Source organism: Amphiprion ocellaris, chromosome 7 (assembly GCF_022539595.1).
Source record: "Amphiprion ocellaris isolate individual 3 ecotype Okinawa chromosome 7, ASM2253959v1, whole genome shotgun sequence".
Classification (NCBI taxonomy): Eukaryota; Metazoa; Chordata; class Actinopteri; family Pomacentridae; genus Amphiprion; species Amphiprion ocellaris.
The window spans coordinates 33,741,056-33,765,103 of record NC_072772.1 but is presented as its reverse complement, the minus strand read 5'-3'; the positions used below and the strand labels follow the sequence as shown (position 1 = coordinate 33,765,103).

The 24,048-nt window shown below is 36.2% G+C and overlaps 1 protein-coding gene across 5 annotated transcripts in view; it reads right to left on the bottom strand.

Annotated features, from left to right (window-relative positions):
- The window catches only part of actn4 (actinin, alpha 4), a 97,252-nt gene that overhangs the window by 25,951 nt on the left and 47,253 nt on the right, over positions 1-24,048 (bottom strand). For all 5 annotated transcript variants that reach the window (XM_055011925.1, XM_055011926.1, XM_055011924.1 and 2 more), the window contains exons 2-6: positions 11,628-11,742; positions 9,544-9,663; positions 5,209-5,295; positions 1,797-1,884; positions 1-79 (exon numbers count right to left, since the gene is read on the bottom strand). In XM_055011925.1, coding sequence (XP_054867900.1) covers positions 1-79; positions 1,797-1,884; positions 5,209-5,295; positions 9,544-9,663; positions 11,628-11,742 — 489 coding nt within the window. The remainder of the gene's footprint in view (positions 80-1,796; positions 1,885-5,208; positions 5,296-9,543; positions 9,664-11,627; positions 11,743-24,048) is intronic.

Below are 24,048 nucleotides of genomic sequence, written 5' to 3'. Positions count from 1 at the left end.
CTTTCTGAGGCTGTCGTAGTCGATGAGATCAGGTCTGTGTCTGTGGATCAGAGCGTTGAAGGCGAGGCCGTCCTTCCAGCTGTGGAGAAACAACATCATAATCACATATTTAGCAAAAATGTGAAATATTAATGCTCCAAAGTGTGTAAAAGCCTGAATACTATTGGACTATACAGTCTAAAACTTGAATATTAAAGGCCCAAAAGTCAAAAATCTAAATAATAACTGACCAAAAAGTCAAAAACCTAAATAATTAATGGACTATAAAGTCTAAAACCTGAATATTAATGAAAGTAAAAGTCAAAAACCTAAAAATTATTGCAGGAAAAAGTCAAAAACCTGAATAATAATGTACCATAAAGTCAAAAACTAGAATATCAATGGCCCAAAAGTCAAATACCTAAATAATAATATAACAAGTCTAAAACCTGAATAGTAAGGGACCAAAATGTCTAAAAATCTGAATATTAAAGGATTAAAAAGTCAAAAACGTAAATAATAATGGACCAAAAAGTCAAAAACTTGAATATTAATGCACAAAAATGCCTAAAACCTGAATATTATTGGACCAAAAATGTCTAAAACCTAAACATTATTGCATGAAAAGTCAAAAATCTAAATATTAATGGAATATAAAGTCTAAAACTTGAATATTAATGTATCAGAAAGTCTAAAGCCTAAATAACAATGGACCAAAATGTCTAAATACCTGAATATTAATGGACTATAACATCTGACACCTAAATAATAATGGACCAAAAAGACAAAAACTTGAATATTAATGGACTATAAATTCTAAAACCTGAATATTTTTGCACCAAAATGTGTTTTCATTTATAAACATTCTGTACGTATAATACCACATTTTACTGACCTAAATATTAAGTAGATTCTCACACCTTCAATTTGCAGTAAAAAATGTTCCAGTTGGTCCAACAGGTGGCGCCTTTTCTACACATTTCCACACTATATTTGAAGAATATTTGAATTCTTGAGGTTTAATTTAGCATTTGACACCTGAATTATCAATAAATGCATAAAAATTCACTTGTAAGTTTCCTGAAAAGCCACAAAAGCTGCATGTTCTTGTGTTTAAGCTCTAAATTTGCTTTCTGCATCTGTTAAACATCGGTCACAGCTGACCGTGAACACATTTCCTGACGACCATAAAGCTCTTAGAGGATTTACAAAGTCAAGATCAACACCTGGACTCTTTAAGATGCTGGCTTGCTTCAGAAAGTCTAAAACATAAATAATAATGGACCAAAAAGTCAAAAACCTAAATAATAATGGACCAAAAAGTCAAAAACATGAATATTAATGGAACAAAAAGTCTAAAACCTGAATATTAATGGAATAAAAAGACTAAAACCTGAATATTAATAGAATATATATATATATATAAATATGTATATATATATATATATATATATATATATATATATATATATATATATATATATATATATATATATATATTTAAAAAAAAACTTTATATACATAAAGTTTAAAAGCTAAATAATAATGGACCAAAAAGTCATAAATTGAATAATAATGGACTAAAAAGTCAAAAACCTCAATAACAATGGATCAAAATGTGTAAAAATGTAAATATTAATGTATCAAAATTTAAAATCCTAAATATTAATGGACCAAAATGTCTAAAAACCTGACTTTTTGCTTTGAAAACATGTTGAAATCTTGCAAAACATGCAGTTTTCATGCAGTTTTTTTCCAAGTTGACCCTTACAAACCAGATATTTGTTCATGTGTTTAGCTCCGGTGTGATTCGGTACCTGATGTGGAAGTTCTGCACGTTGACGTTCTTGTACGGCGCCGTCTTCCTCTGGCACCACAGAAGAAGACCCTCCTTGGCAGAAGTCTCTGCAGGGAGGAGAATAAAACATCTTTAATCTCAGTGAGTCAGGTGGAGATGAAGCCGCTCTAAATATAAACTCCATCCACTGAAATACGAGGCTGTTGGTGTTTATTTCTAGAGGACAAACATCCGTCGCTAATAAGGAAAATAAAAAATGTGGCCGCCACGCCCAGAGGAGTTAATTTAACACAGACGCTTTTAATTATCCAGCTGCAGAGTTCTAAACACTGGAGGAGATATTATCACTGGATCATCTGGTGGTGCTTTAACCAGGAAATTAATCAGGATTTACTGCTTTTTTTTATTTATAATCAATCAAAATATGTTGAGTTCTGGATCAGAGGAAACTATCTGATGACCCTGGAAGTTAATCTGTGATCATTTTATTAGAAGAATTTATTAAATTCTCTCTCTGGTCGTTGATTTAACCATTAAAAACTCAATTTTATGCATCAGAGTTATAGATTTAGAACCATTTTCACACAAAAACAGTCAATTTCTTCCTTAAAATAGCTTAAATGCAACTCTAATGAGGAAACAAATCAGGATTTACTGCTTTTTAATTTCAAATCAATCAAAATATGTTCAGTCTTGGATAAAAGGAAACTATTTGATGACTCTGGATGGGAATTTGTGATAATCTTATTAGAATAATTAATTAAATTCGCTCTCTGGTTGTTCATTTAACTACGAAAAACTCAACTTTATGCATCAGAGTTATAGAAATTAAACCAAATTACACAATAATGAGCTGCAATACTGGAATAATTCAGTTAAACATGTTGTATCTGATTCTACAGAAGAATATTGATGTAGAAAGTCAGACAGTGCGTATTTAATTAGCCAGAAGAGTCAGAGGACGAATTACTGGTTCATTAATGAGGAAATGAATGAGGATTTACTGCTTTTATTTAAGTCAAAACCTAAATATAAATGCAAGAAAAAGTCAAAAACCTGAATATTCATGGACCAAAAAGTCAAAAACGGGAGTATTAATGAAAGAAAAAGTCAAAAACCTGAATATCAATGGAACAAAAAGTCTAAAAACCTGACTAATGGAACAAAAAGTCCAAATCTGTGTTTTTTTTTTTGAGACATTCATCAGTAAACTGCAGCTTCATAATCTCAAAATTAATAGAACAATAAAACTATTTAATAAGGCGGCTTGAAAATTATATAAATGTGAACAGTAAATGTGCTTTATTAAGAGATATATAAGAATGAGGTTTAAAGCAAACAGGAAACACTAAGATACGACATTTTATGTGATTTATTTACTATTTTTTTGCCTTTATTGCAATGTGGGACGTCTAAAATGAATCAATAAATGTTTAAATGACGTCTAATTCTTATTTCAGTCATGATTTGCCTTCGAAAATAAATAAATAAAAATAAAAAAACACCACATGGGCACAATAAGGTAAAAGAAATGTGTTTTAACAGATAGCTTATGATGAAAGCAGATAAAGTTTAAATATTATGCAGCAGGAAATGAATATTTCCAGCTGCTTTAGCTTTAATTCATGTTATTCCTCTGCTCTGTTTTCTCACATATCCTGCTTCTGTTATAAATAAAGGCAAAACGCCAACAATATCAGTAAATAATGTGCTTAAATAATAAAATAACAGGCGGTGTGTAGCTTCTCCTCATGTGACCTGCTTTAACTCGGCCACTACTCGTGTGTTACCTCGTTACTTCCACTCTATTTCCCACAATGCATCAGAAACTCACACATGAGCTGCACCATAAATTATTACAGCATCGACGTGCAGCAACGTAGATTAACACAAAAACACGAGGCTGCAGCCTGCTTCATAGGAAGAGAAAACACTTTACACCACTAATCCGTCTCATAGAACGGAATTTAGTGCATTTTAAAGATTTATTTTAACTTTATTTGGAATTTGGTGACGTGACGCATCCACATGTGCAGAAAAAATAGCAAAAAAACAGGAGAAAATGATAAAAAAGGAAGATTTGGTTGCAAAAAAAATTAATTATTGCACAAAAACCGACAAGTAATGTGAATGCCATCTAAATTAATAATAATATTATGAATTAAAAAAAAATGTAAAAATAAATACATTTTTTTTATTATTTGTTTTTTCCTCGTTTGGAAGCCTTTGCCAGTGTTACACCGCGAAATAAAGTGTCTTTTTTAAGTGTGTTTTTTTGTGTTTTTTATGCAGTTAATCAATCTACATTGATTAATTCATTTGAATGAGAGTTAATAAAAAAATTAAAGACTTAATTGCAAAAAAAAACCAAAAACAGCTTGTGGAAATATTTCGGCTACAAAAAAAGGGAATAAAACTGGTTATTTGTTTAATTGTTGCACCTGAATCAACAACTTTTAAAAAAAAAATTAAATTAGCACCTCAACAACTCTGCATGAGTGCGAAAGCAGATATGAATGCCATCTAAAAAATAATAAAAATAAATTAATAAATACATTATACATATAAAAATAACATTTGTTGTTGCACTCATGCATTTAAAATTTTTTTTAAATACTTGTTTTAGTGCACATATGTCCCCTTTTTGGACTAAAAAGTAAAAAAACCTGAATATTAATGGACCAAATAGTCAAAAACCTAAATGTTAATGCAAGAAAAAGTCAAAAACCTGAATATTAATGCATCAAAAATGTCTCAAAGCCTGATTATTAATGGACAATAAAATCTAAATCCAAAATAATAATGAAACAAAAAGTAAAAAATCGAACTATTAATGCAGGAAAAACTCAAAACCCTAAATACTAATGCATCAAAGTGTCTAAAAACCTGAATATTAATGGACTATAAAGTCAAAAAATTTAATAATAATGGAACCAAAAGTAAAAACTCTAAATATTAATGCAGAAAAATGTCAAAAACCTGAACATTAATGGACTATAAAATCTAAATCCTAAATAATAATGGAACAAAAAGTCAAAATCTAAATAGGAATGCACCTAAATGTGTAAAAACTTGAGTATTAATGCAAGAATAAACTATAGAATATTCACTCTAATTGGAAAGAATGAATATAAAGAAAGAAAAAAAAAAAAATATATATATATATATATATATTTATTTATTTATATATAATTTTTTCCCCCTTTATATTAATTAAGCTTTAAAATTAGAGTTAATTAAGTCAGGTCGTGAAAATTCCTGCAGGTTTTAGTCGCTCATTAATCCTGAAACCTTCCAGCGACGTCCAGCAACCTTCAAACTGCTGTTTTTATGCCAATTATCATTTCTTTATTTCTTCAGCTTTAGACAGGGAGGGGAAGTGTGGGGAATAACATGATCATGGACATTTAAAGTTAAGCTAAAGCTCCTACCTTCTACAGAGATGTCCTGGATGGCGAAGCGGAGGATGATGGTCCAGATCATTCCCAGCGTCATCTTGGCGTTTCCATCCACGATTTCTACAAAAAAAAAAAACACACAAAGTGGTGTCAGTTAATCTACGCTGGAGCAGAAACCTCGTCTATCGCCGCTGTTTTTACAATCCTACATCTGCTGCTTCTTCTAATAATGCCAACACGCCCACACACTCCGACGGCTGCTCACTCTCATGAGAGTGTGAAGCTTCAACAATGATTTCTTTCTTACAACTTCGTGCTGCCAAGACACGTCCACGCACAGGAGACACATGCTGGTGTTCAACTCTTTGAAAATGAGCAATTATTTCTGTACTTTATGGATATTTAGTCGTGCTTTTTCATTCTAAGCAGCTGAACTTGATTAACGCAGTATTTACAGCCCGATACAGCGACTATAAAAATGCTGTTCCCTTTTATTGCTTTTCAGCTTTCAGTCACGGTCTGTAGAATTTGACTTTTCTGACAAGAATTTACAACAAAAAAGACTCTTTCATGTCAAAGTGATAGCAGATTTCTACATGATGCTGCCACCGCCGTGCTTCACGTCATGATGCTGCCACCACCATGCTCTACGTCATGATGCTGCCACCACCATGCTTCACGTCATGATGCTGCCACCACCATGCTTCACGTCATGATGCTGCCACCACCATGCTTCACGTCATGATGCTGCCACCACCATGCTTCACATCATGATGCTGCCACCACCGTGCTTCACATCATGATGCTGCCACCACCATGCTTCACGTCATGATGATGCCACCACCGTGCTTCACATCATGATGCTGCCACCACCGTGCTTCACATCATGATGCTGCCACCACCGTGCTTCACGTCATGATGCTGCCACCACCATGTTTCACATCATGATGCTGCCACCACCATGCTTCACGTCATGATGCTGCCACCACCATGCTTCACGTCATGATGCTGCCACCACCATGCTCTACGTCATGATGCTGCCACCACCATGCTTCACGTCATGTTGCTGCCACCACCATGCTTCACGTCATGATGCTGCCACCACCGTGCTTCACGTCATGATGCTGCCACCACCGTGCTTCACGTCATGATGCTGCCACCACCGTGCTTCACGTCATGATGCTGCCACCACCGTGCTTCACGTCATGATGCTGCCACCACCGTGCTTCACGTCATGATGCTGCCACCACCGTGCTTCACGTCATGATGCTGCCACCACCGTGCTTCACGTCATGATGCTGCCACCACCGTGCTTCACGTCATGTTGCTGCCACCACCGTGCTTCACGTCATGATGCTGCCACCACCGTGCTTCACGTCATGATGCTGCCACCACCGTGCTTCACATCATGATGCTGCCACCACCGTGCTTCACGTCATGATGCTGCCACCACCGTGCTTCACGTCATGTTGCTGCCACCACCATGCTTCATGTCATGATGCTGCCACCACCATGCTTCACATCATGATGCTGCCACCACCATCCTTCACGTCATGTTGCTGCCACCACCATGCTTCATGTCATGATGCTGCGACCACCGTGCTCCACGTCATGTTGCTGCCACCACCATGCTTCATGTCATGATGCTGCCACCACCATGCTTCACAGTGAAGATGACGTCTTTATAATGATGTGTATCTAGTCTGATGTCCATAAACCTCCATTCTGGTCTCCTCAGACCAAAGAACCTTCTTCTAGGTGTTTTCAGAGTCTCCACGTCTTCTGGTGAACTCTAGTCCAGATTTAATTTGAGCTTTTTCCAACACAGTCTTTCGCTTTGTCTCCATAAAGCTTTGACTGGTGAAGAACAGGAAGTAATTACTGTAGCTTTTAACTCCTTCAGAGGGATTCATAGGAGTCTTGGTGGCCTCCCTCACTAGTCTCTTTCTTCTCGGTCTCAGTTTTTGAGAATATCCCGCTCACTGAGAGACATTTAACTAGTTGACATTATTTTGTAGGAATCTGTTTTCACTTTGATATTGAAGAGTCTTTATGTATATTTATGTCAGAAAATGCAACTTAAATTGACTATAATTCAATGCTGATGGGCTCACAACCAGACAGTAAGTCGACTGCCTTGATGAGACAGTATGTTAGCTAACAGGTATGTAGTTTGGTTCAGACTCCTCTCATAGTTCACATTCTTACTTTCACCTGAATCAGTCACTCTGTCAGCAGTGAATTTGTCCTACATGCTTTTCATTGTACTCAACATCCTTCATGTTTGAGTTAGCATCCATCTGGAACTCATGTTTTAAATTTCACTGACAGATTTTTCTACATGAAAGCTCAATCCTCTCCTTTACGCCAACCGGTCAAATCAAGTTTGTTCTTTAACTTGTTGCCGAGGAGTTTCAGATCAACCAGAGGTCAGAGAACCAGAACAATCTGAGAGCTTAGAGTGTAGGACGTCCTCCTCTCTATGTCCGCTCAGTTTTTCCTCTTCCAACTGCCATTTTTCTCTCCCAGTTTCCAGCCGATGACCTTCAGTGGGCCGTCCTCGCTCAAAGTGCGTTTACAACATGCAGCTTGTGCCACATTTTGTGTTCACCAATATCAGCAGCGTCACGCTGCAGGAATGTCACGGTTTTCCTGAGAGAGGAGGAGGAAGGTCACCGTCCTCCAGCTGACACAAACTCAGACATACATACCAGCTTTTTATTCAGACCTCAATGCTGCTTCATCATTCTGTCATTCAGACAAAAGGTCACTTTTATAGTAATGCTCCTCGTGGCTATTTTCAGACATTCAAACCACAGAGACGGAAAAATGGTTAAACAGAACATCAAGTGACATAATAATGGACTGAGTACAGGTTTAAATTATTTAACTGTATACTATAAAGTCACCTGTCTGAAGAAGGAAGAGTATAAACTACAACTTGCTGTTAGAGCCTGATGCCAGGAATTATTTATGATTATCTGTAATTAATGAGGTTAATATTGTTCTCTAAGGTGCAAAAAAGCTTCAACACTCTCTGTTTGGATCCTACTGCTGTCTGATGTTGCAGATATTTTAATGAACTACAAAACAACTGGAAGCAGCAAACTAAATTTGAGCTCGTCTTCATCGAAACCTGGATTTCAGAACCAGAGATAATAGGTTAATAATGTTCTCCGAGTTGTAAAAAAAATGCATCAAATCTTTCTGTCTGGATCTTGTTACTGTCTGATGCAGCAGATATTTAATAAACTCAGAGAAAAAATTTCTACAAACAGCTGGAAGCAACAAATTTAACGACTTCCTCTTACCCAAAACCTGCATTTCAGACCAGAGATACAGAGATCCATCCTGTCTCCATGTCAAGGACAACTGATAATTATCTGTAATTAATGAGGTTAATAATGTTCTCTAAGGTGTAAAAAAGCTTCAGTTCTCTCTGTTTGTATCCTATTGCTGTCTGATGCTGCAGATATTTTTAATAAACTACAAAACAGCTGAAAGCAACTAACTAAACTTGAGCTCATCTTAGTCAAAACCTGGATTTTAGACCAGAGATAATACTTTAATAATCTTCTCTAAGGTGTAAAAATGCATCAACTCTCTCAGAAAAGTGCAGACTTGCATAGTAGATGGTGCAAAAAAATGGGCGGAGACCCTGCCGCCGCTGCTGGAAAAAATCCCAGAGGAAACACTGTATCTTATTGCTTTTCCTAACGGAATTTTGTTTTCTAAGCAATAATAAAAAAAAAAGACATAAAGATATATAAATAGATATAAAATAAGAAAATCAAACAAATTCTAAGTGATATAAAGTAAGAGAAACATTTACAGTGTGCAGGAATGTGTAAATTGACATCATATTTAGTAGAAACAACTTGAGATGTACAGAGGATATTAATAATTATTTTTTCTGTAGTCTTGATGTACCTAATATACAACTGCACTTAATATTTCAATTTTAGGTGCAGTATTTCATTGCCAGTATTACGTTTTACTTTCCTATTCTAGTCTAATTTTAGCTTATTTCTTATATTTTCAGTAATGCATCTTGTTTGAATCTTAATACTTTTCTACTAGGCACTGCTATCCTTGTGTAATTTTGTTTTCTGAGCAATATCTGGTTAAATAATTCCCTTACGTGATTAATAAACATTTATCTTATCTAATCTTTTACTTTGCAGTTATAATGTAAAAGGTAAAAATGCACTTGTGTCTGTTTCATTATTCGCTTGTGTTTATTCCTGGACATTTACAGCCACTACTGAGGTTGAAGTCTACTCTTAAGTGTGATTTTTTTGTGATGTGAAGCATTTTAATTTCATCTGCGTCTATAAATAAAGTTATTTCTACTGGCTTCAGGCTCACCCTCTGCTCCGATAGACACCAGCTTGACTCCCTTGCTGGCGATGAAGTCCAGGGCTTTGTTCACGTTGTTGATCTTGTGGACCCTCATCTTTCCTCTCTCAGGTTTGGCTAACCGTTCTCCTGCAGGCACAGAAACAAGAAGCCGGCGAGTTAACTCAGCTACAGCGTTTCCAGAAAGGAAGTTTCATCACCGATGGCAGCGATTCAAACGATTATCTGCTGCGCCAACAGAAGCGGCTGCAACCTGCAATTAAACACATAAAAAGTAGAATCTATAGCAGAGCGTTTGCTGCATTTTCATGCCTGTGATGAACCCTCAACCAGACATCTGAGAATGTTTTTCTTCTAATTGAGCTGCGACCGCTGACAGATGGCTGCATGGATGGATTTCTCTGCGGCTTCTTCTGGGTGAGACGTTTTAAAAGGAGTCATCAGTACAGACGGTTTTTATTTAACCCTCCCATTACCTTCACATTTACTAACATCTTTTATTTGTGGGGTCAATTTGATTGGAGCAAATTAAACCTCCAGAAAATTATTAGAATTAAAACTGTCCCGAGTTTATCTGTCTGGTACTTGATATCTTTTTGTTGACTACCGAAGTAGCCCTTACAATAAAACAACCCCCCACCCGCTCCCCTTATACATCCACAATACTAGAAATTTGCATATAAAAGACAATAAAATCTCACTGACTGGCCTAAAATTGGAGAGAGATACCTCTCTAATTTGGTGTTTTAATGGCTTTATATTATTTCAAATTACATGTTCTTGTTCTCTATAAACCAGCGGTCTCCAAACTTTTTTGCACCACGAACCAGACTCAAGCAAAGACAGTTTTCTACGGACCAGTCATCACGCACAAAACAAACAAGAAAAGTACTCCGCCAAGGCTGCTCAGTCGTTGTATCATGTCCGACAGAAGAAATCTTTAACAAAAAAATTACATTGCACTGAGCACAGGCATGTGTACATTATGTACGGATACCGAATCACGTGACTTAAATATGTAGCGGGCGGCGGGAATTGATGGGACTCAGAAACACCCCCACAATTTAATCAATTGTTCCTTGCATCATTTCTGATGGATAAGTCCTGATAAGTCCCTCTGCAGTGGATTTATAGTAGGATCACAATCATGTGATCGTCAGCAGGCAGCTGACTTCGTGTTCACTTGTTGTCATAGTTACAGTGACGCCGTGACACTATCTTGCAATGATGCATAAATCTTTAACAAATACATGCATCCAGACTATAAGACACATCACTGCCAGAATCTAATCACTTGGTCCTTGTTTCATTTCTGACCTTCCCTGAAAATTTCACCCAAATCCGTTAGTCCGTTTTTGAGTAATGTTGCTAACAGACAGACAAACATACGTCGATAATCACATAACTCTACCACATTCCTTGGTGGAGTAATAATGACTGCTTTTAAAAAAAAAAAAAAAAAAAAAAAAAAGAGCCCTAAACAAATAAAACCACTTGTTATTGGTAACCATTTACTTAGTTTTTCTTCTGTGTCGCATCAAGTCTCTCCCTCTTTTAAAAGAAGCTCCAGAGACGCTTGTTTTTTATTAATTCTGGCAGATTGACGGCTTCGTTTAACATCAAGTGTGGGAAACGAGCACAGACGAAAGCAACACAAAGACAATCTAGTCATTTTTCAATATAAATAAAATAAACTGTTTTTATTCTCTCTGTGTTTGGGATCAATTTAAATCTAGGCAAAACGAACACAATTTCAAAAAGTTTAGGGCCCTAAAGTTTTTTGAAGATTATAAAATTGCATGTTATAGTGACCCCAATATCATACAAAACAACCCAAACAAAGTTGTGTAAAATGTTGATATTTCTTATATGTTTTATAGCTAAAATTGACCCCAAAGAACCCTGATGCATACAACATGTGTACAGAACATTGAAAACACATCATCACATTAATTTACCCAGTTGTCACCATTAAATTAGGAAAAGTCATTAAATATGAATAAGAAGATGTCAAGCATTTCTTTAGAGACGTTAAACATTGAAAGGGGTCAAACTGATTAGAAACGTTTACAGCTTCATCTCGTGGAGCTTACCTGAGATGACTTCCAACAGCAGCATGAGTTTGAGTCCATCCCTGAAGTCCTCCTCGATGTTCTCGATCTGCGTTCCGGCCTTTCGCAGGTGGGAGTTGCACCAAGCCGTGAAGGTCTGCAGAGAAAACAGGACAAACGGCGATTAGTCACAGTGTTTCCATCGACTTTTGAATGAAGAATGAAAGAAAATGAAATTCAAAGGGCAGGAAGGGAGCTGCTTTGATAAGGCGGGAAGCAGCAGGAGAACAAGGAGGAATTTAATATAATAAAAACATGAAAACTATTGATCTCAAGAACAATTTAAGCGGCTAAACGGCAAAATAAACAATTCACATTTTTGTTAGGAGACTAAACACCCAGTTTCTCTTGTATTCCGACAACACATTCTTCTAAAATCATTTCAGCTGTGTTCAAACTCCCTAAACAACTCAACGACACCAGAATCGGCACAATGTTCTCACCAGAAAGCCGCAGGTTAAGACTCAAAGCTGCCAAATAGATCCATTTTACCACCAAAAAACCAAACCGAACATCTACGATACTTGCAATCGAAGATCAGGATCCCACTACACAGACATCTGGGAAAAGACCGGCGTACACATCAACGGCGGCTTGGAAACAGTGTTTTTTGTGCGTCTGGCGAGCTGGCATTCTTGGAAAATGTGTTTTAGATCATTTATTTTGCAGCAGCAGCTCGTGGCACCGAGGTGGGCACTGTGGAGAGGCTCTGTCACGCTACTCTCCTAAACTCTCAAACCATCCATCAAAGTGTCAGAAACACTCGGAGGCCTTCTTTTGTTACAGAAGTTGAGAGGAAGAGCAGAAAAACGCATGAAAAAAGTCACCAAGCGCATGTTGATGGTGGAGACTGAACAGACAGACTCTCTCGTAAATAAAAAATGACTTCTTTCAGGTTGCTTCTTTATGAAGTGAAATCACATGTTTAAGAGAGAAAGTCCTGTGTGTGAAGGGAAAAGTAGCAGGTGAAAGACTTTTTTACGGTTTAAAAATGGTAAAACTGACTTTAAAAGACAAGCAGAGGCACTGAAATGCAAAAAGCTTCACAGAGGTATATGAAAAAAAATTTAAGTAAAACCATCCTAACCTTATGGACACCACTAGGTGGAACTTATTTAACATTTATTCCCAATTGAGACTCAAACCAGCCACACAACTGGTTCCTTCTCAATCGTCGCCACAGATTTTGCAGCTTTGAACTAAAGGTGAACTATTTGTTGGCCGATTAATGATAGATTCAATCCTCTACTTCAGGTCTCTTTCTGTCTGTTGTCTCTCTGTGGTCTTAGAAACGTCTCTCAAGCAGCAAAAACCAAAGAAGAAACAAGGAAGTTAGCTTCTCTCACAGTGGCTAATGCAGCGCTAGCGGCTAAGTTAGAAGGCAGATTAACCTGAAACAGAGTCTGGAAAACAATAATTAATAAAGCTTTAAGATCTGGACTTTAGTGGACAATAAAAGTGATAAAACAGAAAACTATTCAGAAAATAATTCCCAATAACGGCCATTGGTATTGGCCCTGGGAAACCCATATCGATCCCTAGTTGGAAGTTCTAAATTCTCCAGATATCCTGTGCTACATCCGCCAACTCCGGAATAAACACGATGCTACAGTTAAAACTGCTGTATCCTACTGAGTTTTTCGGTGCTCAATATGAGGTAAAGATTTCTTATTAACAGATTAATGCATACAAATATGAACTGTGCATGAACTGACCCTTTAAGTCGAAGCACTTTGAATTATTTCAACACCAAAATCAAACTGAGTCTCAAACCAGCCACAGATCAGTCTTCAACACAAACTTTGCAGCTTTGAACTCAGTAAATTCAAACTTTATGGGTCTGAAAAATGTTGTCATACCCCCAAAGTCAAACATCCAATCCAAAATTTGTGACTACAGTAGACTATCCACACTACAATCGCACCTACTGGGCATGTGCAAGGAAAACAAATGGTGCTCAACGTCCACACCTGTAGAGTCATCATTTTTAAAGACTTGCTATTAAAGTAGTTCCAGCAGGGCAATGGGGGACTTTTGATTTGCTTTCAATTGCTGGCGCCCAAACACAATGGGAAGTTCTAAATTCTCCAGATATCTGCTACACCCACTAACTCAGGAATAATGACAGGTTTTCTGGAGTTTCATTTGAGATCAAATGCAACCGTCCTCATCGCAGATTGATGCGTACCGGCTGTAGTATGAATAGGATTGTGTATGGATGAATTGACCCTTTAAGTCAATGTTGTTTGAATTATTTTAACACCAAAAGTGAACCGAGTCTCAAATCGGCCACAAGACTTATTTGCTCTCAGTCTTCAACACAGGAAACAAGGAAAACAAACATTGCTCATAAACAAAATGTCTCAAATTTTATTAATTCATGAAAAGAGTTGTAACTGAAGTAGTTCCTGCAGGATTTTAGAGGAACTTTGATTTGCTTTCTATTGACAAAGCCAAAACACAACAGAAAGTCCTAAATTCTCCAGATATCCTGTGCTACATCCGCTAACTCAGGAATAAACACAATATGGCACTAAAGCTGAGTCTGTAACCATCTACTGTATCCACGAACAGAACTACACGTGTGTTAACTGACCCTTAAAGTCATCGCACTTCAAGTTATTTTAGTACGTTAGTGACCAAAACCCCACAACTCTTAGCCATCAACACCAACTTCGCAGTTTTGACCTGAATAATATCAAACTTTATGGGTCAGAATAATTTTGTCATCCACCCAAAGTCAAACATGAAGCCCAAAATTTGTAACTATAGTGGACAATCCACACTACAATCGCACCTACCGGGCATGTGCAAGGAAAACAAATGATGCTCACAAACAAAATGCACAAAATTTTGGTAATTTATCATTTAAAGAGTTGTAATTGAAGTAGTTCCGGCAGGGACTTTGGAGGAACTTTGATTTGCTTTTGATTGACAGAGCCCAAACACAACAGGAAGTTCTAAATTCTCCAGATGTCCTGTGCTACATCCGCTAACTCATTAACATGGCACTACAGCTGAATCCATAACTACTTGCTGTATCCACGTGTGTTTTTAGTAAGAATAGAAGTACATACGCATTAACTGACCCTTAAAGTCGTCGCACTTTTAGTTATTTTAGCACTTTAGTGACCCAACCCCACAACTCTTAATCATCAACATCAACTTTGAAGCTTTGAACTGCATAAAATTAAACTTTATGGGTCCTATGAATTTAATCATCCACCCAAAATCTGATATGAGACTATCTGCACTACAATCACACCTACTGGGCATATGCAAGGAAAACAAACGTTGCTCATAAACAAATATCCAGAATTTTAGTAAGTCATCATTTAAAAAGTTGTAATCGAAGTAGTTCTTGCAGGAACTTTGGACGAAATTAAATTTGCCTTTGATTGATGGCACCCAAACACAACAGGAAGTCCTAAATTCTCCAGATATCCTGTGCTACATGCGTTAACTCAGGAGTAAACTGCTGAATCTGTATCTATTTGCCATATTAACGTGTTTTTAGTAAGAACAGAACTATGTATGCATTAACTGACCCTTAAAGTCATCGCACGTTGAGTTATTTTACCACTTTAACGAAGCAACCCCACAACTCTTCATCATCAACACCAACTTTGCAGCTTCGAATGAATAAAATCAAACTTTATGGCCATTATTCACCCTCTGTCAGACCTCCACATTTTCTCCACAAACATTATGACAGGAGCAGCTCTCGGCCGGGCCCCCTCTCCCCACCGTCCCACCACCAACACCAGTACAAAGCTCCCATTTATCCTGCTGGATAATAGCAGCCTTCAGCCCCCTGAGCTCTGCCTCGACCGGCTCCCTCTCAGACCGACCCTCCCCCAGACCGACGACACCAAACCCCTCCACAGTCTCACAATTAACGTACATATATGGAGAAAGAGAAGAGGAAGGAGAAGGGGAGATAGATTTCAGACAGACAAACAGAGGCAGAGTTGGTGGGCAGGACGGGAAGACAATACCCTCCGACCACACAAACAGGAACAATGCAGCAGGAAAAGGCCACAGCAATGGCAGGAAGCTCCAGCTTAGTTTAGCTCAGTCAGACAATCGGAGTGACGACGCATTCATCGACTGTCACCACGAACTGCACTGCAACCATCCAAATACAACATTCTGGGTATTTTTTCCCATTTATACGAGTTCATATCTCACTTTACTGTCACTAAACTGCTGTCATTTCCCAGCATTCATTCAGAAGATATAAAGGTTTGTAAAAAAAACTTGGGTGGAGTTGATTGAAAGAGTGCATGTAAAGCAAAAATAGCAGTTTAAATAGGACTTTTTAACACCCAGAGACGATGCCAATTGATGCTCAAAAGGGTTTTGGGCAATTCTGTTGCTTATATTTAATATAGAGAGACAGTAAATCCAGTTGTCCAGACACTTTTGATATGAAAACTCTCAGATTAGATTTGTGCAAAGAGACAAAAGTAACATGTACCACTGATTTTGTACAAGCTCTTACATTTATCAAACAAACTTGACTTATAATTAGCCGATAATACATGGACTCTTGCAACTTAAATAGGTCTATAGGTATAGACATCGTGTACTACTGATAATGTACAACGAGCTCTTACATTATTGGTTCTAATATTGGTACAAGACAAATTAAGACAATAGATTAGACTACAGATAAATTTCTTCCCTTTAACCTCACCTTGACTGGTCGAGGCAGATGTCCACCTTCCCAGAGCCTGGTTCTAGCACACTTTTCTTCCTACTGTTGCAACTCAAGGGGAATAATCTGCATTTTTGGGGGGTTACTTCTATAATATAACATTAAATTTATTACCTGCGTACCTCTAAAATAGTTAATTAATAGTCAAGTAGGTACAGATATCTTAAATTAGACGTTTTTCAGCTGTATCACCCAGGTTTAACTTCTGTCTACATGTTGGGAATTGAGTTTCTGAACATGAAGAGCAGCTTTACTTTAAGTGCAATGCCTTGGTCATGTTTGAGCAGAGCTGCAACAATCTGCTTCCTGGTTTTTATGTCGTCATCGTCTCACAAAACAGTCTTGAAAATGCAAACGTAGCTGAAACTAAACACCAGGAGCTGAATGTGGCGTCACAAAGCTCCCCCTCCGTGATCTGCCTGACCTTAAACTCCTGGCCGGCTCCCAGATAACTGCTTAAAGTGTAAATATTGGTTATGTCAGAGCAGTTTTAACTCACTAATCCGCTTGTTAAACGCGTCCGTGTGTCGCTGCACAGATCAGACAAGCTCGGGACGCAGATAACGAGCTGAAGTTGGATCTGTCAGTTAAGAAGGTTTACATTTTCAGCGTCCAACTCTTATCCTCCAGTATCTGTTGCATAACCCGACATCCTCCGTTATCTGCTTCCTCTTATTTAACCTTTAAATGTAATCAAAGCTGGTCAGTAGCTCAGAAAAGCCAAAATAGCTGAAAAACTGAATTTAAATACCAGGAAAGCCTCAAATAGGATTAGAGCCGTTCGCTGGGAGTCTTTTTCACCTCTGTTTGGTCTGAACCAGCGGCTGAAGCGTCTAATTTTGCAGGGACGAGGGTGGATTTTTTCTTTTTTTCTTCATGACAGTCTTCACATGCCAACTGTGGCTTTGATGAAACTGGGTCAGAGTGTGACTCAAACTTTGATGAGCTCGTCTCCAGAATAAAACATTCCAGCGTCGGCGTGTAAAAAGGAAACTACATGGTTGGATTTCTGGGCTCTGCAGTCGTGGCTCCGGGTTCAACTCCAAATTCCAGCAGGCGGACAATCACTGCCTTCAATTCAAACGCTCACATGCAAAGATTATTTTACTTTTTAAAGATTGCAAGTTGATAAAACAAACTACAGGCTTCCTTTTGTGGGATTAAAGCATGAAATTAAAGCACAAAATCTTACAAAAGTGTCACGCAAGAAGAGAAAATACAAGATTGAAGTTGAATAGTTGATCGATATAATCTTATCTGATCAAATTCTCATTGGTTGGTGTTGCTTTTACAAATCAAAAAGCACTACATTAATAGATTTTTAGGATTTATCTAGTATTTTTGGATGCATTTTCAGTTTTGACGTCATAGAAACTGCTAGATATAATTTATTTTGCTGAAAATTTATTCAGATTTGGCTCCAAAACAACTGAAATCACGCTAAAGTTGTTGGTGTGACTGAATTTTGGCCAAAAAATTGATAACCAACAATCATCTAAAAACTAGTTTTTGTCCCTAAATCATCAATTAATATAGTTTTCATTGAATTAATAACATAAATATAGTGGTCTGCTGTGAGTACATTCTTATAAATACTGTATTAAACAACCAAATTATATAATATGCTGCTACATTTTATGTTGGTTTATAATTAAGTCACTGTGGAACATTTATGTCTTCTTTAATTAAATGATTCCCCTTTAGTTGATATTTTCAAGAAAAACCTCAAGTCGTACCTGTTTTAATTGCTTTTAGCTTCTTTTAGTGGTCTTAATATTTAAACTCTAACTTACTTTACTGAAAATTCACTCAGACTTGACTCCAAAACAACTGAGATCACGTTAAAAAGTTGTTGGTGTGGCTGAATTTTGGCCAAAAACTCGATAACCAACAATGAAAAATCATCTAAAAGCTAGATTTTGTCCCTAAATCACCAGCTAATATAGTTTTGACTTAGTTTTGACAACATGAATATACTGGTCTACTGTTCGTACGCTCTTATAAATACTGTATAAAACAACTAAATTATATAATATGCTGTAAAAATTAGCATTCTATGTTGGTTTAGAATTAATGAAGTCATTGTGGAACATTTAATTTATCTCCTATTTAATTAAAATGTTCCTCCTTAAGTGATATTTTCAAGAAAACCCTCAAGATTTATGTTTTAATGGATTTTAGCTGCTTTTAATGGTCTTAATATTTCAAATCTAATTTATTTTATTGAAAATTCACTCATATTAGGCTCAAAATTAACTGAAATGAGGCTAAAAAATCTTCAGTGTGGCTGAATTTTGGCCAAAAAAGCATCTAAAAACTAGTTTTTGGGTCTAAATTACCAGTTAATATAGTTTTCATTTAATAAACAATATAAATATAGTGGTCTGCTTGTAGTACGTTCTTATAATTACAGTATAAAACAAGCAAATCATCGAATATACTGCAAAAAAATAGCTTTTTATGTTAGTTTATAATTAATTTAGGTTAACATTGTCCTCCTTAATTAAAATACTCCTCCTTAATTTGATATTTTGAAGAAAAACCTCAAGTCATATCTATTTTAACAGATTTTAGCAGTTCTTAATGGTCTTGATATTTCTTATTTATTTCAATTTTAGCGATCGATATTTGAATTAATCTGACTCATAACGTGCAGATTTTTACGCCCCGTCAAGACGATCTTACTGTCTATTTGTACTCGTGATTCATGTGAAGGCATTTGGTACAAAAAAAGCTGGTTTTGGTGGATAAAAGCTGCAGCATTTTGGCTCTAATCCGAGGTTTGTTTGTCTCCTGAACTGTGTCTGGAAGCAGTTAAAGCGTCAGATATACAACCTAGTCGAGTTTAAAGGAGAATGATGGGGTCAAATGTTTGATCTCTTCTTTAAAAACACCAAACATACGAGCAGCCGTCAGCGGTGACCTCCGAGGTCTTTCATGTCTGATCTAGACTAAATCCACACAAACACGACTAAACAAGCACAGAAAAACACCAGGGCTGCGACCTTTAACGCGTTAATTTAGATTAATTAATTACAGAAAAAATTAAAAATAACACCATGAATCGCACCTTTCTCAGTTCCCGGTAACTCTGATAAATCAAATAAATAAATTTTTAGTTTATAAAATATATATATATATATATAGAGAGAGAGAAATAAAGAATGATATTCCTCAAAAAAGAAACATCAAAATTACACCATTTAGAGAATAGAGGTGAATAAATATAGCAAAGTAGAAAAAAGATGGATGACAACACCCATTATTTTTTTTATATTTTTTTAAATTTTATTTTTAATTTAATGTTATTTTTTACTTTATTTATTCTTTACTCCAATTTTTTTATTTATTTACAAAGTATTTTTTTAGTATTTATAGACTTTTTTTTAGCCATTCCTTTGTTTTTTTTTAAGAATTTACAGATTTTTTTTCATATTTACACAATATTTTTTAAAACATTTAGAGAGTTTTTTTTAGTATTCATAGACTTTTTTTTTTAGTATTTACAGATTATATTTTTTATTGTGTCAAATATTGTGATTAATGAACTCCAAAGCCTGTAATTAATTCAATAAATGACACTAAAAAAAACAACGCTACATCTTCCTTTTCCAGGATTAATCTAATATTTTTGGATGTGTTTTCAGTTTTGACCTCATAGCAACTGCTAAATCCAACTTAGTTTAGTGAAAATTTACTCAGAATTGGCTCCAAACTGATTGAAATGATGCCAAGAAGTCTATAACCAACATAGAAAATCATCTAAAAACAAATTTTTGGGCCTAAATCACCAGTTAACCCTCGTGTCGTCCTGCAGGTCAAAATGACCCGTTTAAAAGTTTGAAAATGTGGGGAAAAAAAAAAAAAATGTTCACAGTGAAACTTCTGATGTCCACATTTTCAACATTTTTGGGGAAATCCTTAAACATTTTTTGGTGGAAAAAAAGAAATGTTAAAAATGTTTCTTTAAGAACAACCAAAATCCAGCAAAATTCGCTGGATTTTAGTTGATTTTTTCATGAATGTTCTTAAAGAAAATATTAGAAGTTTTACTGATATATATGGAATCACTTTAGATATTTTTAGGATTTGTTTGGAAGATTTTTACTAATTTTTTGAAAATATTTACAAGAATTTTCTTGCCAAATTTGGGGGATTTTTTTTTTTTTTTTTTTTTAAACAAAAATTTTAAGGGAAACTTTTAAGGAATTATTGGAATTTTCTTCCTGAAGGTTTTGCAAATTTTCAGGAATTTGGGGAATTTTTTTGGAAATTTTTTCAGACATGGAAACAATATTTTTTGGTGCCTGTAAATGAGGACAACGGGAGGGTTGATATAGTTCTGATTTAATAAATCACATAAATATAGTACTCTACTGTTAGTACGATCTTATAATTACATTATAACTAAATCATGTAATATGGTGCAAAAACTAGCTTTTTATGTTGGTTTATAATTAATTAAGCTTGTAATTAATTAGGTAAATGACACTAAAAAGCACACATGTAGGCTACAATAAAACTACACCTTCGTCCGCCACACCTCCGGCAGGAATGTACCGCAAGAATCCACCTCTACTCTCAGCTCACATTCACCAATTATCTCCGCACCCAAATTCTGAACACACACTGACTGCACGCACGCACGCACGCACGCACGCACGCACACACACACACACACACACACACACACACACACACACACACACACACACACACACACACACACACACACACACACACACACACACACACACACACACACACACACACACACACACACACACACACACACACACACACACACACACACGCACACACACGCACACACAGAGGAGGGTGTGTCTCTGAGGAAGGAATGAACCGGCAGGTCGAACACACTCCTATTTATTGCACAACTTGCTGCTTGTGACGTCAGCCGCTTTTTCTCATCACAGGCCCTTCTTTTTTTTTTCCTTTTTTCTTCCTTGAGATGTATGGAATCACAGGAGTGCCACAATAAAATATAAATAAATAAATAAATAAATAAGGAAATAAATATGTAAATATAAAGAGAAATAAATAAATAAATGTGGAAATAAATGTGGAAATATAAAGAGAAATAAATAAATAAATAAATGTGAAAATATAAAGAGAAATAAATAAATGTGGAAATAAATGTGGAAATATAAAGAGAAATAAATAAATAAATGTGGAAATATAAAGAGAAATAAATAAATGTGGAAATAAATGTGGAAATATAAAGAGAAATAAATAAATAAATGTGGAAATATAAAGAGAAATAAATAAATAAATGTGGAAATATAAAGAGAAATAAATAAATAAATAAAAACGAAAATTTTGTCTTTGCTTTTCCCTTTTTTTTCCCGATTTTGTCATTGTCTTTTCCGTTTTGCATTTGCCTTTTTCTTTTGGCATTCCTCAGTCCACCAAGTAAAAACAAAGACAATAGACTCTGCTTTCACTTGGTGGACTGAGCTGTCAATCAAATGGCTCTGGGCGGGGCTTTCTATCCAGGTGGGTAGTCGTACCTGATCACAGGATTCCTGCCTGACGGCAGCTCCTAGCACGGCTGAAGTCAAGTGATGGCACCGTGGCGCTTCGGCTGATTCTACCAGCAGACACTGAAAGGGCTCTGATAGTTTGGTAAGTTAATGTTTATTTTCTTATTGGTGCCGGTTTTAATGCACTTTATATACACCTGTAGTGTCAGATATAATTTGTACAGTGCACTCCAGATGTTGGTGGAGTTTATTTGTGTGTGGGTTGACCAGAGAAGAGAGTTAGCATCCAGTCTTACAGTGTGTCAATACTATACTATTTCATCCTCATCTCTCACCCCTGTATATATTGTAAATATTATTACTACTGTTCTATTATTATTTTATTCATATCACTATGCCTATTGCTACATAAGCTGCTGTAACAATGTAAATTTCCCCTGGCGTGGGGAGAAATAAAGGACTTATCTTATCTTAAATATTAGCTTTAATGTGAATTAGCGATGCTAACCGAGCTAGCTGCGCAGTAGTAGCCTGATTAAAGCTAACATAGCATTAAGCCAACATAGCATTAAGCCAACATAGCATTAAGCTAACGATGTTTGTGTTGTGTTTCAAGGGGCTCTACTAGAACATATTCTAGTAGAGCCCCTAGAATAAAAATGTAAACTTTTAGAAGTTCCTACTATGGGCTCTTTAACAACTAATTTGTTACTTGTTGACATCATCATGTAACACATTTGCATAAAACCTGCTAGTGGCTAGTTTGGAAGAATAAAAACTTTCCTCCCAGTTCCTCACTAGAGTTCTTCTGTTAGAGCTACTTCTCTATCCTTAAAAATCCAGGATTTATCGATGTCACCTGGCCAGCTGACCAATCAGAGCAGACTGGGCATTTCAGGAGGCAGGGCCTTAGACAGTAGTATTTTAAACAGTGGAGCTGCAGTAATGTTCAGTTTAATGTAGTTTTTCAGGATAAAAGCATGTAGACATATTCTAGTAGAGCCCCTAGAATAAAACTATAAACTCGTAGAAGTTCCAACTATGGGCTCTTTAAAGGAGTTAAATGTGGAGCAGCTGGCGGGAGGAACAACCTCAAGGAACTTGGACTGGACCGGACCGATGGTACCAGACTGAGCAGGGCCAAAACCAAGCTGGCCTGGCCCCGGGAATAAAGCTCGGTAGCTGGCCTGGCCTGGCCTGGCCTGACGCAGGGCCTCCTATTCTTAGATGCACTCCAATTAAAAAAGGGCTGTGGCGAGCAAAACTGCAGATTATTGTCACAGTCGCTGCGACATGCGACGAATCACGTCAACACAATGTCAAGTCAAATGTATTTTAACCTAAATATGGTTTCCTGGTGTCAATTAGCATAAAGACGACCCGGAGTTCCTCAAAAATCCACATCAGGAACAAACCTAAAAACAAACCTAAAAACACAGAATATCTAAAATCGCAGCTTCATGCAGCCGTGGTGTAACTGGATATCCTCAAAGTCACGGAGCAGAACAGGATCTGCAGCAGAACCTTAGAGCTGCATCCACAACAACACACTCTAAAGCAAAAACAAGCAGAAGAATGCTTCGTTCATGTGAAAACGTCTCAAAAAAACACCACTCAGTCTCTGGAAATGGCCGAAAAGTTGAGATTTCTTTAACTGCACGACAACAAAACAAGATCAGCAATACCTGGAACTTATTATCCAGAGCATTTTTTTGCATTTACAGACTATTTTTTTTAAATGTTTAGACTATTTTAAAAAATATTTACATATTTTTTTGTATTTATAGACTATTTTTTAGTATTTACAGACTATTTTTTAGTATTTACAGACTATTTTCTTTAGTATTTACAGACAATTTTTTTTGTATTTACAGACTTTTTTGTATTTACAGACTTTTTTTGTATTTACAGAGTATTTTCTTTAGTATTTACAGACATTTTTTTGTATTTACAGACTTTTTTGTATTTACAGACTATTTTTAGTATTTACAGACTATTTTTAGTATTTACAGACTATTTTTTTTAGTATTTATAGACTTTTTTTAGTATTTACAGAATTTTTTTAGGTATTTACATAGTATTTTTTAAATATTTACAGATTTTTTTTAGTATGTACAGACTTTTTGTTTAGCACTTACACAATATTTTTAAAATATTTACAGACTATTTTTCAATATAT